Source organism: Epinephelus lanceolatus, chromosome 7, assembly GCF_041903045.1.
Source record: "Epinephelus lanceolatus isolate andai-2023 chromosome 7, ASM4190304v1, whole genome shotgun sequence".
NCBI lineage: Eukaryota > Metazoa > Chordata > Actinopteri > Perciformes > Serranidae > Epinephelus > Epinephelus lanceolatus.
In genome coordinates this window covers 46,732,367-46,747,727 of record NC_135740.1, presented here as the reverse complement: position 1 = coordinate 46,747,727, position 15,361 = coordinate 46,732,367, and the positions used below count along the sequence as shown (strand labels likewise).

General features: G+C 40.8%; 1 protein-coding gene across 1 annotated transcript; it reads right to left on the bottom strand.

Annotated features, from left to right (window-relative positions):
• Positions 1-384: 384 nt before the first annotated feature.
• b4galt7 (xylosylprotein beta 1,4-galactosyltransferase, polypeptide 7 (galactosyltransferase I)) lies at positions 385-13,908 on the bottom strand. The gene is made up of 6 exons (XM_033626534.2): positions 13,333-13,908; positions 9,102-9,431; positions 8,583-8,808; positions 7,623-7,706; positions 7,294-7,398; positions 385-4,752 (listed from the first exon to the last, which is right to left on the bottom strand). The coding sequence occupies exons 1-6, from the start codon at positions 13,383-13,385 to the stop codon at positions 4,597-4,599; spliced, it is 954 nt and encodes a 317-aa protein (XP_033482425.1). The 5' UTR covers positions 13,386-13,908; the 3' UTR covers positions 385-4,596.
• Between the last annotated feature and the right edge of the window lie 1,453 nt (positions 13,909-15,361).

Genomic DNA, 15,361 nt, shown 5'->3' with positions numbered 1-15,361 from the left:
CTGTATTTCTTAAGGACTTTGTGAAACAAAGGTTTTTTGAAAGCAAACAAACATATGCAGATGTTGAAGATGTGTTCATCATAGGGATGTTTGTCACTGAAAGAGTTTAGATCATTGGTGACCAAACTGTGGCCCACTGCACGTTTTTAAAATAAACAGAATATGGTTTGAGCATATTTCTAATAAACTGCACTGTATGTACACAGCACATTGGGCTCACTGGGCTCATCAGGCACTGTGAGGGAGACAGACGTCTCAGAGGAATCTCACTGAAAACTTACAGTATGTGCACGTCCTTTTATCAGCCGATGGTTGGCCCAGGAAGTTACCCAGACAAACTTTACACCACTGATGTGTGAGAAGAAAAGAAACAACCTCCAGATGTTTTATCGTCTCAGATTTATATAAATACTGAATATTGTACAAATACATGGTACCAGCATCTCTGGAAAATAAAATCAGTGACATCACAGGCCTGTAAAACCTCAGAGCGCCCTCTGGAGGCCGACCGGCACATAACAACAGCAGAGAACCAGAGAACATCAGACCAGACTGAAACAGATCCAGGAATTAGACACGGCCGAGATATTTCTATGGACACATTCTTTCTTAACCAAATTCTGTCTCTTTACAGTACAAGTACTGATAATTTAGATTAAACCAGTTCCAGCTGTAAAACGAACATGAGATCCCTCACCGGCTTCCCACCAAACAAACACAGCTAACATTTCTGGTGATGGTTACACCTAAAAGAAGCAATGAGGGGTTTCAGGCAAAAGCAGAGCTGCAGCGATTGATTGGTTTGATTCAAAGTATTAAATCAATCACAAACTAATTAAATAATCGTTTTGAGTGATTTTCAAATTCAAACTTTTCTGATTTCAGCTCCTTAAATATGAATATTTTCTGCTTTCGTTGCTCCTCTGTGACAGTAGACTGAATATCTTTGAGTTATGGACAAAACAAGACATTTCTGAAGTGATCTTGGGTTTTGGGAAACACTGATTAACATTTTTCACCATTTTCTGACATTTAACGATTAATGAAGAAAATAACAGACAGACTGGTTGTTAGTTGCAGACAGACATCCAAAGTGCACGGAGAAGGAAAAGAGCTCCAGCAACAACTGTAGGAAAAAGAACAGTGTGAATACTCTGGGCCCTGAGGATTCTTTTCTGCAGGTTTCAAATTAAGAGAAAATGACGCCTATAAAGACGCAGCTTCAAGACAAGTGACCTCAGATTTTTGTTGTGTATGTTTGAGCAGGTTATTGTACCGATACAACTCGGACTGAAACCTATATTAAACCCTGTATTCTGTAAAGCCCTCTGAGGCAAACTGTGATTTGTGATATAAATAAAATTGAAAATTGAAACTGAATTTAAAACAATGCTGTCGCAGAATGTTAATTTATACACTGTACTTTCATACACAGAAAATTAAGTAATAAGTTCTTTTAAAAAACCCAAAAAGAACCGGTAAGAGAGCCGTTAAAGTACCACATCGATAAGCTGTATCAGTAAGAGCTGTAGGATCGTTAAGATCTAACGACACCATCCGTAGATGTAACCCAGAGAAAAAGTTGTGGAAATGTGTTGGTTTGTTTGTTGAGACTTTAACTCCACATTGTGCATCTTCCTGTAAACGAGCAGATAATAACTGACGTCTTATTTTGAAATAACCGTTTAAAGACATTTTCTAAACGTTGATGGAAACTTTTAAGGTTTTTATTTTATGAGTTCAAACTCCAGCCTGCTTCTGCACAATCATGTTTGTCTTTAAATCTGGATCCAGGATTTAACGAAATTAATCTAAATGATTAGAGTTTGGTACAGTGTTTCCGGACTGGTGGGTCACAGGTCCACTCTGATTAAACTGCAAGTGTCAAGTTTGTAAAAAACGCAATTTTGAAGTTCAGTGAATTTCCGGCACAGAGCTTTTATTTTGAAGTGCTGTTTCCTGCTGTAGAGTGAGTGACTAACGAACAGCTTCCTTCCTGACAACGACTAAATTCTGCTGTTTGTAAAGTGAAGACAGAGTTAAATTATAATTCTCATCGGTTTTGTTTTGTCATTTAAATTCCAGCGGCGGTGGCGGCGGCGGCGGCCCGTCGTGACGACTCATCTTTGTTTATAAAAACTGAAAAAACAATGAGTTGAACAAACATTTGAAAAATAATCAAAAATACATTAAAAGAAGATTCATCCAAAAATAAATACACTCCCACCTGGTTTCTCTCAGCGGGGCGACAACAGGTAACGCCATCGCCATCATCATGGTCATCATGCTTGTGTTATGAATCAACACTCTCACAGTAACAGTAGGAAACAATCAGGAGGTAAACAGCATCAGTTCAGTTTCTCTCTTTACTGCTCGTGGAATAAACGACTGATGAAATTTGAAGAAGAAAAAATAGATATAAAATGAGTAATGAGTGAATATTAAAATAGATTTTTCAGCAGTTTTAGGACAAAATGTCTCGACTGAGAAGGAACCAAAGAACCAGCTAGAGATTAAATCAGATTACATTTGGTCGACACAGAAAGTTTATCGAGAACTAAAGCGCTGTAAATTCTCCACTTTCAGTTTCAGTGATTGTCTGATGTCGACTGAACACAAGACTTTGAAAAGACGTTTTTTAAAGTCACTATAACAGTCACACGCTCCAGGAGGTTAAAGACGTGGCATGTGTACGTGTCGGACTTAGAACACCAAGTTTCAACAGTTTCCATCTTCAGACTGACGTTGCCTCCATTAAAACCAGTTTCTTCGGGGGACAGAGATTCAATTTCCTCCAAACTATTAACTAGAGAGCAACGTATTCGCCTGAATCTACTGTCATTTAACTCCACGCTAATGTGTAGTCGTGGCAACATACCTGTTTTCATCGATATTTTGAGAATGAAGCAGAGTGAAGTCAGAACAAACTACATTAAGAGAATATATTGATTTAGAGTGGCCTCTATAGAAACATCTGTCTTGTTTATTGCACTTAGCATTTTTGTTATTACTCCTCAGTGGTTCTGGCATCCTGCCTGACAACAGCATGACAACGGCGTTGGTCCCGTCGTGGTGCTGACTGGTTGATTTTTATTTTAACTGACTAACAGCTATTTCATGTCACAAGGCCAGAAGGTTCAGTCACCTTTAACTTTTGATCACATGATCATCAGCAGATGAGTTTGCTCACTTCCAAATTGTAAACGCTCAGATTTCCTTTTTTCTTACGGGACTTTATTTGCTCATGTTGGTTTAAAAGTTTGGACCGCAAGTTGTGTAACGACAAGTCAACAGGTCATGTGATGTGATCAAAAGCTCCAGCTGAGACTGTTTTCATCAGTTTTATATACACCTTGGTGGCTGGAACTTTATTCACTTTTCTGACTTTTACAGACCAAATCATTGATCAATAAACCAAGATAATAATTAGTGATTAGTTTTAGCTGTTCATCTGCAGACTGTGGCTCTACGTGTGACTGGATGGTCTGCAGGACACTTTGGTTCCTTCCCAAGTTGAAACAAATCTGTCCCACTGATGCTGGATTAGAAAATTAATTTCTGTTTCCGATCATGAAATGCTGAGGTCATGATCTGCTACAGTTCAGTTCAGCCTGGTTCGGCTCAGTTTGGCTCAGTTTACTTTGTAGAGAACACAAACACATTCAGCACAGAAAATACATCTGGGAACGTTTTCTCATAATTAGAAACTCGTCACAGTTTTCTGGTGATTATGAGAAACAGATCTGAAAATAAACTTCAGTTTTTTTTCTGTGGTGATTAAAAAAAATTTAATTCACACATTTCCTGTTTCTGTGATCGATAAGAGGGTCAGCGTTAACACCTCCTCTCTTCATTTCAACAGCAGCAAAATAAAATACCATGAAACACTTTTGACGTTAGTCGTCAAGCTTTGTAAAATACTTTTGTTTGTGAAGAATAAAATTTCTCCCACATGATAAAAAGCTAAAATAAAGCGTCTGAGGTTATAGTATGATGCTTGTTTGGCAGATGATCTCTGGTGAAGCGTCTCCGTACCCCCTCTGCTCCGTTTGCACGATCCCAGTAAAACAAAATAGACTTTAAAGTTTGCGTTCACTCCACGCCAGCAGGTACCAACCCCCCCGAAATAATCTAATGAACCAGCTCAGGTTGGGCCGCGTTCAGTTTGGTGTAACAGTCTGTCTCCATCCTCTGAGGTCTGAGGTCAAACAGTCACCAGCTTCCTGTTTGTGTCGATAAAGTTCTGTGACTGAAACCGTCATCAGGAGGTTTTAACACACTGAAAACGTTTCACTGGTTTTATTCTCCAGATGTTCCTGATGTTGTTGGTTTGATCCTCAGAGATGTTAAACTCCAGGTTGTGTCAGCGCAGGATTGAATTAATCACGTGTGTTTGTACCGTCGCTCAGTGCAGCCTCGTTTGGTTTCACTGCTCCAGCTGCAGATCCGTCGGTGCTGCTGCGTCCGTTACAAGGCAGAAAGTAGAACCACGACCAGCGCGTAGCGTAAAGGATCTGTGTAGCACCGCAAGATAAAAAGCATTAAAGCCTCCAGGTGAAACAGTCGGGACTCGGACACTCGTCCTGCGTGCGTCCTCTACGCCAGGACACACCAGGGCGTCTGGTCCTGGTCACACTCCAGTTTGGTGTTGATGATGGTGCAGGGAGCGCCGCTGATGGTCAGCTCCTGTCTGGACTCCACCTGGTATCGGAGGTTAGTGAGCCCCCCCTCCGGGTCCACCTTAAACTGCTCCTACAGGGAGGAGGAGACGAGGGAGAGAGGAGGAGACCAGGGAGGGAGGGAGAAGGGGACGAGGGAGGGGTGGAGGAGACCAGGGAGGGAAGTGGGGGACAATGGAGGAGGTCATGTTTAGTAAGTTTTTCCATATGAGAGAGGGGGTTATGATTTCAGGTCATTTTTAAATTCCCACAGAGATGCAGCCGAGTTCATCTGCGAGTTACAGATTTCTGATCATTTATTGATCGGTTTTGAGCAGCGTTTGTATCTTTACTTTGTCTGAACTGAGGCTGGAGCAGGGACGTCTCAGCACTGACACTTCAGCACCAAGTCGATGCCAAAATTCTGAAAACGTGCTGTTTTTCCCCAGTACCACAGGTACTCTTCTGGACCTGACGGGGCAGCATTTATGCCTGCACATGTTCTAGTCTAGTCATTAAATGCCAAAGGAGGAAGAAGAGGAACGCCGACACCACATGGAACAAACCAATGGGAGCGCAGCGTATTTACACTCTGCTACAAACGCCAGCAGCCTGACGAGGTGCTGAGCGTCTATTCTGCACTGACCGCACGTTTGGCGTTTATTTCTAAGAGCTGAAAAATGTTCAACTTTGCGCTGTCCAATCACAGTGGAGGAGGGGAGTGACAAATACACAAAGAACAACCGTCACATCTTGAGGCTCATTTATTCTCCTTTTACGTATGAAAACAGATTCGTCTGTTGCAAACACTGTAAACGTCACTGCCCTCATACTTCCATGCATCTCTTATGATGTCATAGATACAGCCAACAGATGGCACGAGAGGGCGGAGCCAAAAGTTTCACACAACAACAAACAAGGTGACGGTGAGGGAGGTCGTAATGTACCTATAAATGGAGTCAGTGTTGCAGAGGTGGTGGTCAGTCATTATATACAGAGAATTCATTTCACTGTATATCATTATATATTAATATACTGTATATTATTATATATTAATATACTGTATATCACTGATTGGTTCTGTATTTCCACTATTTTATTTCGTTGTCATCTCTTATGGTCATATCTTGCTTGAACTACGCTACACTGCCTCCATGATCTCCGGTGGTTTTGCTCTGTTTTATCCATCACCTCTCAGGAAACGTGCACAAATACAGATGAAATGAATGCTGAGTACAGACAGAGGGCTCCGTCTGTCTCCGTCTGTAGCCTTCAGCATAAATTACATGTCCAAGTGCTGAACATCAACTATGGAGGAGAAATATGTTAATATACTGTCAGCCCTCGGTCTTTAACAGGAGGTCCAGGGCCCAGGTGAGGACTGCAGCCTGAGGTCGACATGGACCTCTGCCTCACATCAGTTTAATATGCAGTAACATTTTATACTATATATGTAGTCAGGGCTCTTTAGAGGGTCTTTCTCTGTCAGCTGAAGGGTCCTCGGCTTGAAGACCGCTGCTGTACGATATATATTAATACATATTTCCCACAGAGCAGAACTTTGTGTTTGAGGCGGATCATCAGGGATTAGCAACAAAATTTACTTTGTAGATTTTTTAATAAAGAAGTGTATGTTTATGATATTTACCATTTGTTTTTTTTTACTGTGGTATCAAACTGAGTATCAGGAATGGTGGAATTTCACTGGTATTGATATCGACGGCTTATGTTTCGGATTAATCGGATCTCAAATCAACACTTTCAAATGAAAATTTTTTGAATCAGTTAAACTTTGTTTAAAACTGTTTTAAATGTCCTTTTATATGGAATTTGTCCATTTTATCTTCGTTATGTCTGCTTTCATGTGAAGCGCTCAGAGCTTATAATCTAAAACACGTTGTGCTGCATTTCTTGTATAAAAGGTACAACAGAATTAAAGTTTATCATTACTGTTATTAATGTAGCAGCCTATTACAACAACAACACAACACGTGCTGTTCAGTGAATGATAAATTATGCATCATTAGCTTCTGTGAACATTTAATTAACAGCATCTCTGTGACCATGCACATCATATACTAACATTATTATTTCCATCATATGTTCAGTGTAGGAATGTATCTGTGTGTGAGAAGGAAGGAAACAAAACAGGAGCACGTCTGGTAGGAGAGACGTTAGCTCAGCTTTCCTCACAGAGGCAGAAATATGTTTTCAGCGCCGGTCAAAGCTCTGTGTCTTTTTCGGTATTTACAGTTTGTCACATCTCCGTCCATGTTACCCTGTCCAGATACAGTGAGACATCGTCCGTCACCTCAGAGGGTTTAGTTGAGAAAACTATCCAGCTTCTCATGTTTATAAAACCTTTTAAAAGTCTGTTAGATGAAGTGAAATGAGACTTTTTGCAGAGCAGAGAACCAGAATCAGGGCTCTTTTTCTCAGGAGAGAGGAATGAGATTATTATTTATTATTTTACTGTTGTTACACCTCCACATCTGCCCTTTAACTGCTGCTGCCCTTTTTACATTAATGTGATTTTATTAAAGATAAATCAGACCTCTCTGCTCAGACGCAGCTACTCCTGCAGTAAACTGTGTGTATCTGTGATGCGTTCACTGTCACAGGTGAACTCTTGTACCTGTTTCTGAGAGGCGACTCTCTTCTGGTCTCTCTTCCTCCAGGCCGAGTCGTGGATGTGGAGGAAGGTTTTATATCCTGTGGTGATTCCACTCGGTCTGAACAGCTGCACAGAGTAACAACACACACTCAGACAGGTATCACATCACCTGTCTGACAGTAATCTGACTGATCCAGCAGCATCATGCTCTTAAAATGACAAACCAGGTAAATGTATTTTTGAAGCTCAGAGTCTAAAGACAGTCCTGATGAAACTCTGGTTACTGAAACAGAAAAACAGACTCGTTATAACAGGTATGAAGGTTGTCCCTGTTCTCTGGAGACTCGTACCTGTAACTCAGCTTTTCTCAGGCGTCTGTAGAACTCGTCGTCCTCTCTGCCCCAACCCCAGAACCTGTTTGACATGCCGTTACACTGCAGAAAACAAAAAGACAGAGAAGTTAACCTTTTTATTTTCTGCTTCAGAGCCAGTGAGGTCTCTCTGAGGAGACACAAACACTTGAAGACTCCTGCACTGTCCTGATCTTTAATAAAGTCTGAGTTGAATCCAGTTTAATCTCAGTGAGTCAAACAGCTTCATCTGGTGGACGGTTTCAATCATTACATGACTACTGAGAAACACCGTCAGGCCTCTATGACTGAACCACATGTAATCTGAAGCTTCTCCTGTTTTATTATCTACTAAACAAACTGGGATCGTTGAGATAAACGTCATTACAAATTAAAAAAGACAGACTTCATATTTTCATGTGTTGTTTGGTCGGTGGCTGAGGGAAGTCATTGTGGGACAGAGAGAAACCAAGATATTCCACTCACTTCCAACACAGCTTTCCACTGAGTCCTGGGTTCACGACTAAAACTTAGCAAACAGTCCCAGTGAAAAGTTAAGCTTCTGTACAGTGATGACGTATTTCCCAGGAAAAGGGAATATTTGATTGGTGTACAGTGGCGTGCTTAAGTTGGGCACCCCTGGTCAAAATTTCGTTTGCTGAAGCTGAAGATGAAGAGAGGATGGCTTCTACATTTTGACCAGGGATGCCCAAGCTTTTGCATGTCACTGCACAAGAGGGATTTAAATAAAGTCCTTCACATTTCATTGGGACGCTAAAAAGTGAGCGGGTTTAGAGTTTAAAGGAGCTACAGGGGACTGCGGGCTCCACATAACACCTGTCTGAGCATTAGACCAGGCAGAGGACGAGGGAGAGATAGATGAATGAATGAATGAGGCCTCAGCCACACTGTTCTGGAACTGAAAATAAAGGTTTGATTAAAGTAGCAGCAGCTCAGTACCAGGTGATAATGTTTCTTGGTGAGCAGCAGGATTCCTCCCACGTAGGTCTTGTAGTGGTACAGCGGGTGCAGCTCAGGTGAGGCCACGTGGAACGGTCCCTTCTCAGGGAAACCGTAGTGCAGAGCATCGTTCAGAGGCAGCAGGTCCACGTCGTGCATCGCCAGGTAGTCCGTGTCGTTACCGCTCTCCAGGTAACCCACGTTGATCAGAGACGCTCGGTTAAACCTGAAACAAGAGACCTGAATTACTGTGTTGTACGATATGACCTAATTTTTGGGGTTATGGTAGACTTTAAAGGATGAGTTCCCAGCACACAGTAAACTCCTCGGGTGTCACCATGTTCATTTCTGTCTATGTTGAGCTCTACAGGAAGATACTCAGGTACTGGACAGACCTGATAAGTCTTTTTAATTCCTCAGGCACACGCACAATGTTCAAGTTTTTCTACAGTTTATATAAATATATATTTAACACAAACTTAAAGTCAGATCTGGTGATGAGAAGAGTCTCGTCCTCACCTGTAGTGATCCACCTGGTTGATGACGACGATCTTGTGTCGGATCTTCTTCTTGTTGAGGAACGTGTGCATGAAGGGAACAAACATCAGCAGCTCATCGAAGCGTTCCCTGAAGGGGACGATGAGGGCCAGTTTGTGAGGACCCCAGGAGGGGTCGTCCACTGCAGACACCTGACTGTTGGCCCTGAGGCACGACGGCGGCGGCTGGCCGAGGTGCCCATCGTCATACATGTCACCTGAACAGCTGAGCTGCAGCCAGAAGAGAGAGACGAGCAGCAGCACCATGCAGAGGCCGAACAGCTTGTAGACCGTACACTTAGCAGACAGGAACCTAGAGACACACAGATGAAGACGAGGGAGGAAGAGTCAGTGAGCATCTTCAACAGAAGCAACCACATACAGCAACCAAAAACTGACTGATTCTGGATTTTAAACCTGTTTGCTAAAGTTCTCGCTGTTTCCAAATTGTTTTTGTCATCAATAAAACGTGTATTAATTTAACCTTCACTCAGTGGAAGGAACAGGAAGGTCTCAGATCAAACTACGATCAGAAACACATGTTTAAAACACATGCAGCTTTATTTTAGGGTTTATACTAGGAACAACTCTAAAAACACTGAGGATTGTGGGTAACTGAGTACAGGTCCATGTTTTCAGAGTGAGAGTGTCAAACTTTTATTTCTCTGATTGAACAAGAACAGAGGATTTTTTTCAGTAAGGAAGCATCAAATTCACAAACAACAGATAAAACCAACATGCAAGAAAAACATCATCATCATCATCATCTTCATCAGTATTTAAAGTGGCAGTCAGTAGTTAGTACTGATGCACACTGACATGCATGCAGGGAGGGAGATCACCAAACTGCTGTTCTTTAATCATGAAACTCACTCTCACTCTGTTGCTCAAAATTACAATTCAAACAAAGTGACATGAACGCAGCACGAGACCTGCAGCACTCAGAGGGTTAAACACACATGAAGACATGAAGTGTGATGAAGACAAACCAGTCAGCAAACTGAGCGACACCAGAGGTTCCCAAACTGTCTCAGAGACACAGTTTCATAAATAAATGTCTCCAGACTGCTGTGAAAGACTTTTACAGAGTGTCGCTCCTCTGCTCTCTCTCTTTGGTCTAAACTGTGTTTTTTATTAAGATCAAGTTCTTATTTAGAGAAAAAATAATGTTTGACAACTTTGTTTATTTTGTTCAATAAAATAAAAGGTTTACATTTGTATTCTCTCAAATTAAGATATCAAAATACATGTTGTTTTAGAAACATTTTTATTTTGTGGCCAGTTCTCCACAGGATGAAGAAACACACCCCAAAACTAGTCAATATTATTAAAACCTGTTCCAATAGGGTCTTAGGTGCGTTTTATTATTATAAGTGATGGAGCTCTCCATCAGTTCTTTAATTCCTCAGCAGCAGTTTCTGACTCACGTGGTGGATAATTGATTTATTGATCTGTTCAGAGCTGATCAGATCAGAGAGGAGCAGCTGCTGCAGAATGAACAGTTAAGTCTCATTTTCAATGCACCTGACGCTCTGCCCTCCGACAGCGTGGTACTCTGAATAACCAAATTTCAACAGCGCTTCAAATTAAAGATCCAGCTCCAAAAATACAGAATCAGTGTGTGGCAGCAGATGTTTTAATCATGGCACGCCGCCATAAAATCAACGTGTGCGAAACCCTGAGTCTGTACACCAGACTTTATATTTTATTATATATTTATTTATATTCGGTTTCTGCACCATTTTGTGTCTTCTCATTTTTACTTGTTTGATTTTATTTTGTTTTATATAAATATTTAATAATTATTGTTGTAGAGAGCCTGGGATCTCAATACGGTGACTGCTTTAGAGTAACTGCTGTGTGTGTGACAATAAATAACATGAAGATGATTTTTAATGGCTGCATCATTTCATCACAAACAAATATTTAACATGACTTAAATAACATTTTAGTCTCTCTTACAGACACATGTTGAGATCTCATTAGAATTTAAAATAAACTCAGGAGTGACTTTAATGACCCGGAGTCTGTCCCTGAACCACAGTTTGGGAACCACTGAGTCACAGTGTGAGTGTGTACTCACTTCTCCTGCTGATGAGGAACTTTACACATCTCACTTCTTAAAGAGGCCAAGAAAAAGTTTTATTACTTAAACAGTTATTACCACTTCCTGTCTTCTCTCTGACACGTGGTTTGTGCGTGCGCAATGTTACTAAGTCTGACAGCTTTAGTTACTTTTAAAGTTACAACCTCAAAGATCTGCAGCAGTAAAATGCAACATACACATTAATGACAGAGAAATATTGATCCAAAAATATCAACTTCAATCAAGAAAATCTGGACGCTGTGTGAAATGTAAATAAAGACAGTTGAGTCCAGAGAGTTTAAACTGATAATCTTTATTGTTTGTTCTAAATTTACACTCATTCTGCAGTATGTCATAATAAAGTTGTGACAGGAGCATGTTTCCCACTGTGTGACATCATAACCCTTTCTTTGACCTTTCCCTGCACTCTGTCAGTACGAAGCCACGCTGTTGGACCACGTCACAATGTGTCTCATTGTCTCGCTGGAATAAGCAGAGACGTCCCTGAAAATGACGTCATCTGCAGTGGCGGTTCTAGCACATATGGCGCCCTGGGTGAGTCTCACCCCCTCGCCAACAAGTACATTTTACAAGATAACATTGAACACATCATGAGAGCGTAATAATTTACCTTTGTCCAGTACTAATTTTTACTGAACGCTTCACAATATAAATCAATGCAACCTCCGTGAGCTGTTGGTTGTGTCCACTGGCTGTTTAGAGGTAACGACAACTAGCTGCTAACTGCTACCAGCTAACTGAACGAGCTCTCCTCTTGCTGATCCTCTCAGTAGTGTTGTGGTAGCTGAGTCATTTTGGCATGATAACGATAACGCATGTTTCGGGGTTCACGTGACGTTAGATAACTCCGCCCATCTCCCCCAGAGAGCAGGTAAAGTGTAACGAGCTGAGGAGGGCCCGGGGGCCCGGGGGTCATGTTGTTGTGGCTTCATGTCATATGTCTAAATAACAGCAGAAACAGTTTTAGTGAAAAATAGTAAAAGATAAACACTTAGTTTTTCCTTTCTTCCCCCATTTGGAGCGCCCCCTGTGGATGATGGTGCCCTTAGCCTTCACAGATGTGAAGTTACCCATGATGCACCTCTCCGTCCCATCACAGATGCTGGCTGTGAACTTTGAGGTGGTGACAGTCTGGATGGTCCCGGAGGACACGAAGTCCATGATGGACCGGTCAGACCACTTTGTGTCGGTCCATCTCAGATGAGCTCGGGCTCAGAGAAGTGGGCGGAGCATGGTAGAGTCTGAACTGTCATTGGTCGACGCAGTGACGTGTTTACTGACAGTGGTTTTCCAAAGTGTTCCTGAGCCCATGTAGTAAAATCCTTAATACAATCAATGCAGTGCAGTCGGAGGGGTCAAAGGTCACAAGCATTCAGTCTTGGTTCTTAGCTGTGTCCCTTACGTGCAGAGATTTAGATCTTTTGATGATATTATGGGATGTAGATGTGAAATCCATTAAGTCTTTGCAATTGTGAGTTAAGAAACATTGTTCTTAAACTGTTGGACTGTATGAACATGCAGATTTACACTGAGTGACCAGCATTGCTTTTAATTAACTGAGCCTTTTGAGTGTGATCATCTGTTACCTATTGACTTGTTTACCTGTGGAATGTTCCAGGTGTTTCCTGAGCATTCCACATCTTTCCCAATCTGTTGTTGCTTCTGTCCCAACTTTTTTTAATGTTTACCAATAAAAAATAATAATAATAATGTCAATCAGTCTGAATATTAAATATCTTGTCCCTGTACTGTATTTAACTGAATATAGGTCAAAAATAATTTACATATCAATACATTCTGCTTTATTTCCATTTTACACATCGTCCCAACGTATTTTTTTAATCAGCTGACACGGAACATTATTGCATTATATATATTTCTACCTGTAGCAGAGTACTTTCACAGGGTGGTATTAGTACTCCTACTGCAGTAACAGATCTGAATGTTTCTTCCACCATGATGCTCTTATTGTGAATCAACAGGAATAAAGTGAAGAAGACAGTTGACGGTTTGTTGTTGCAGCTTTAGCTGATATTACAATCACCGTTAAATCACCAGAGGATAAAACAAATATATATTTAAATAATATTAACAAAGTGCCTCTTACCTTCTCTCCTCTTTGAAGTAGAGCACAGGTTTTCTCCTCGACGAGTACATCATGTTTATGACTTCACTTTAATTCACAAACAGACGACAGAAACTTAAACTTTGTCAGAAACAGGAATCAGTCCGTGTTGTTTCTGTCCTCCATGCTAACTGAGCTAACTGTGCTAACTGCTCACACAGCCTCCCGCCACTTCACCGGCACCGACTGTGAACATTTATACGGTTAATAATCCGTGTTTTCTACCCGCTCTGTCCCGACTCCATATCAGTCTGTCTGTCTCTCTGCCTGTCTGTGTGTCTGTCTGTCTGTCTGTTAGCTCAGGTTGTTACTGTACACGTAGCATGTAGCGGTTCACTCACTCCGCCGCTCCGGGTTCAAACCGCTTACACCGGGTTTATTTTGTCCGTTTAATCCGCCGCTGAGTGTCCGGTAACGTTTGGATTCAGCGGGAAACTTTAAACTAACACGACAACAACCGAGCGGAGAAATATTTAACGGTAACTCATGGTGGAAAATATCAAACAGAAAGCCGATTGTAATGATGTCCGACCGGTAATAGGGTCCGACCGAGCGGCAGCAGCGGCTCAAAGGTTCCTACCAGAAAAAAATTGATTTTTTCTCCCCCAAAAAAACTTTATTGAACACATTCAAACATGGAGCATGAGGTTTTTTTTTAAATGATTTTTTTTACACAGTCACACCGCAGAAGTAAAAGTAGTCCCTCTGCAGAATAATATTCATCACTGCATTATAATTACTGATATATTAATGTGTTCATCCCTTTAATGTTGCAGCTGGTGAAGGTGGAGCTCATTTTAATTAGTTTATATACTGCTGCCTAGCTTCATCCAAACTAATACATCATCATTTATTAGTTAATTATGTATATATATTTTTTACACAATATTTTTATTTAAATGTTAATTTTTTTAAATTATTTTTTACCTTTATTTAACCAGGAAGGGTCCCATTGAGTTACAGTTGCTCGTCTTCCAGGAAGTCGTGGCCAAGACTGGCGTCAAAAGTTACAAGTACACAAAAGACAAGACAATGGACACATACTAAAACCACGGGAACACAAGCGTCACATACGAAACATGCTGGAACACAAAGTCAATGAGAACACATTACACTCAGTCAGACACATAACAAGGCAAAACAGACAGACTATTGAAAGGCACCAAGTTAGAAGCAGTGACACTGATCAGTAATGGTTGATTTTAAAAGTTGTTTTTTTTTTTGTTGAAAGGTGGAAGTGACTCCAGATTTAAGGTGTTTTGGAGTTGTTCATGCTTTTTACATTCATATAATACATAACCCAGAATAATTCCGTCTGAACACAATTATATTCAGTTTGATGGGAGACACATATGGTGACCTGCAATGACGACGACATTATGATGATGATTTTATAGGCTACTTAATATTTATAATTACAATGTTTGTCTTGTCATTTTATTCACCTTTATTGTATATCACAGAATTGTTTGATTTTATGATCTATGGATACACTGCTGCTTGTTTTTAACTGTTTCTTGTGAGGTGTCCTGGAGTGCTCTGAAAGACTGAACACAGAAATTATTGATTCACTTGATCATCAGCTGAATCTGAATCCTTCACATCATTTATAAAAGACTGACTCCAGAAAGACTCCAGATATTCTCAAATGTCTGTCGACGATCCTTTAAGTTATTCCTTCTAATGGAAGGTTTGATAACATCTGTCTCATCCACTGGTTGCTGCTCAGTCTGTGAACTTTTCTCCATCAAAGTGAAACACATTTATAAATGCTTGTTAATTTTTATCATAGTTATGTTTCTCTGGATATAAACCAAAAAGCTCAGAGGGTCCAGTGAGATTCTTTCTGAAATAATCTTCTCCATTATAACTCCTACCTCTTCCCAGAACATTTGAATCTTTAGTTAATCATATTTTGTTTCAATAATCTGAGTTTCTAAAGTACCTGAAGCTGTCTGATAAATGTCGTGCAGTAATAATTCCCTCAGAGATGTGAAGTGGAGTCAAAGTA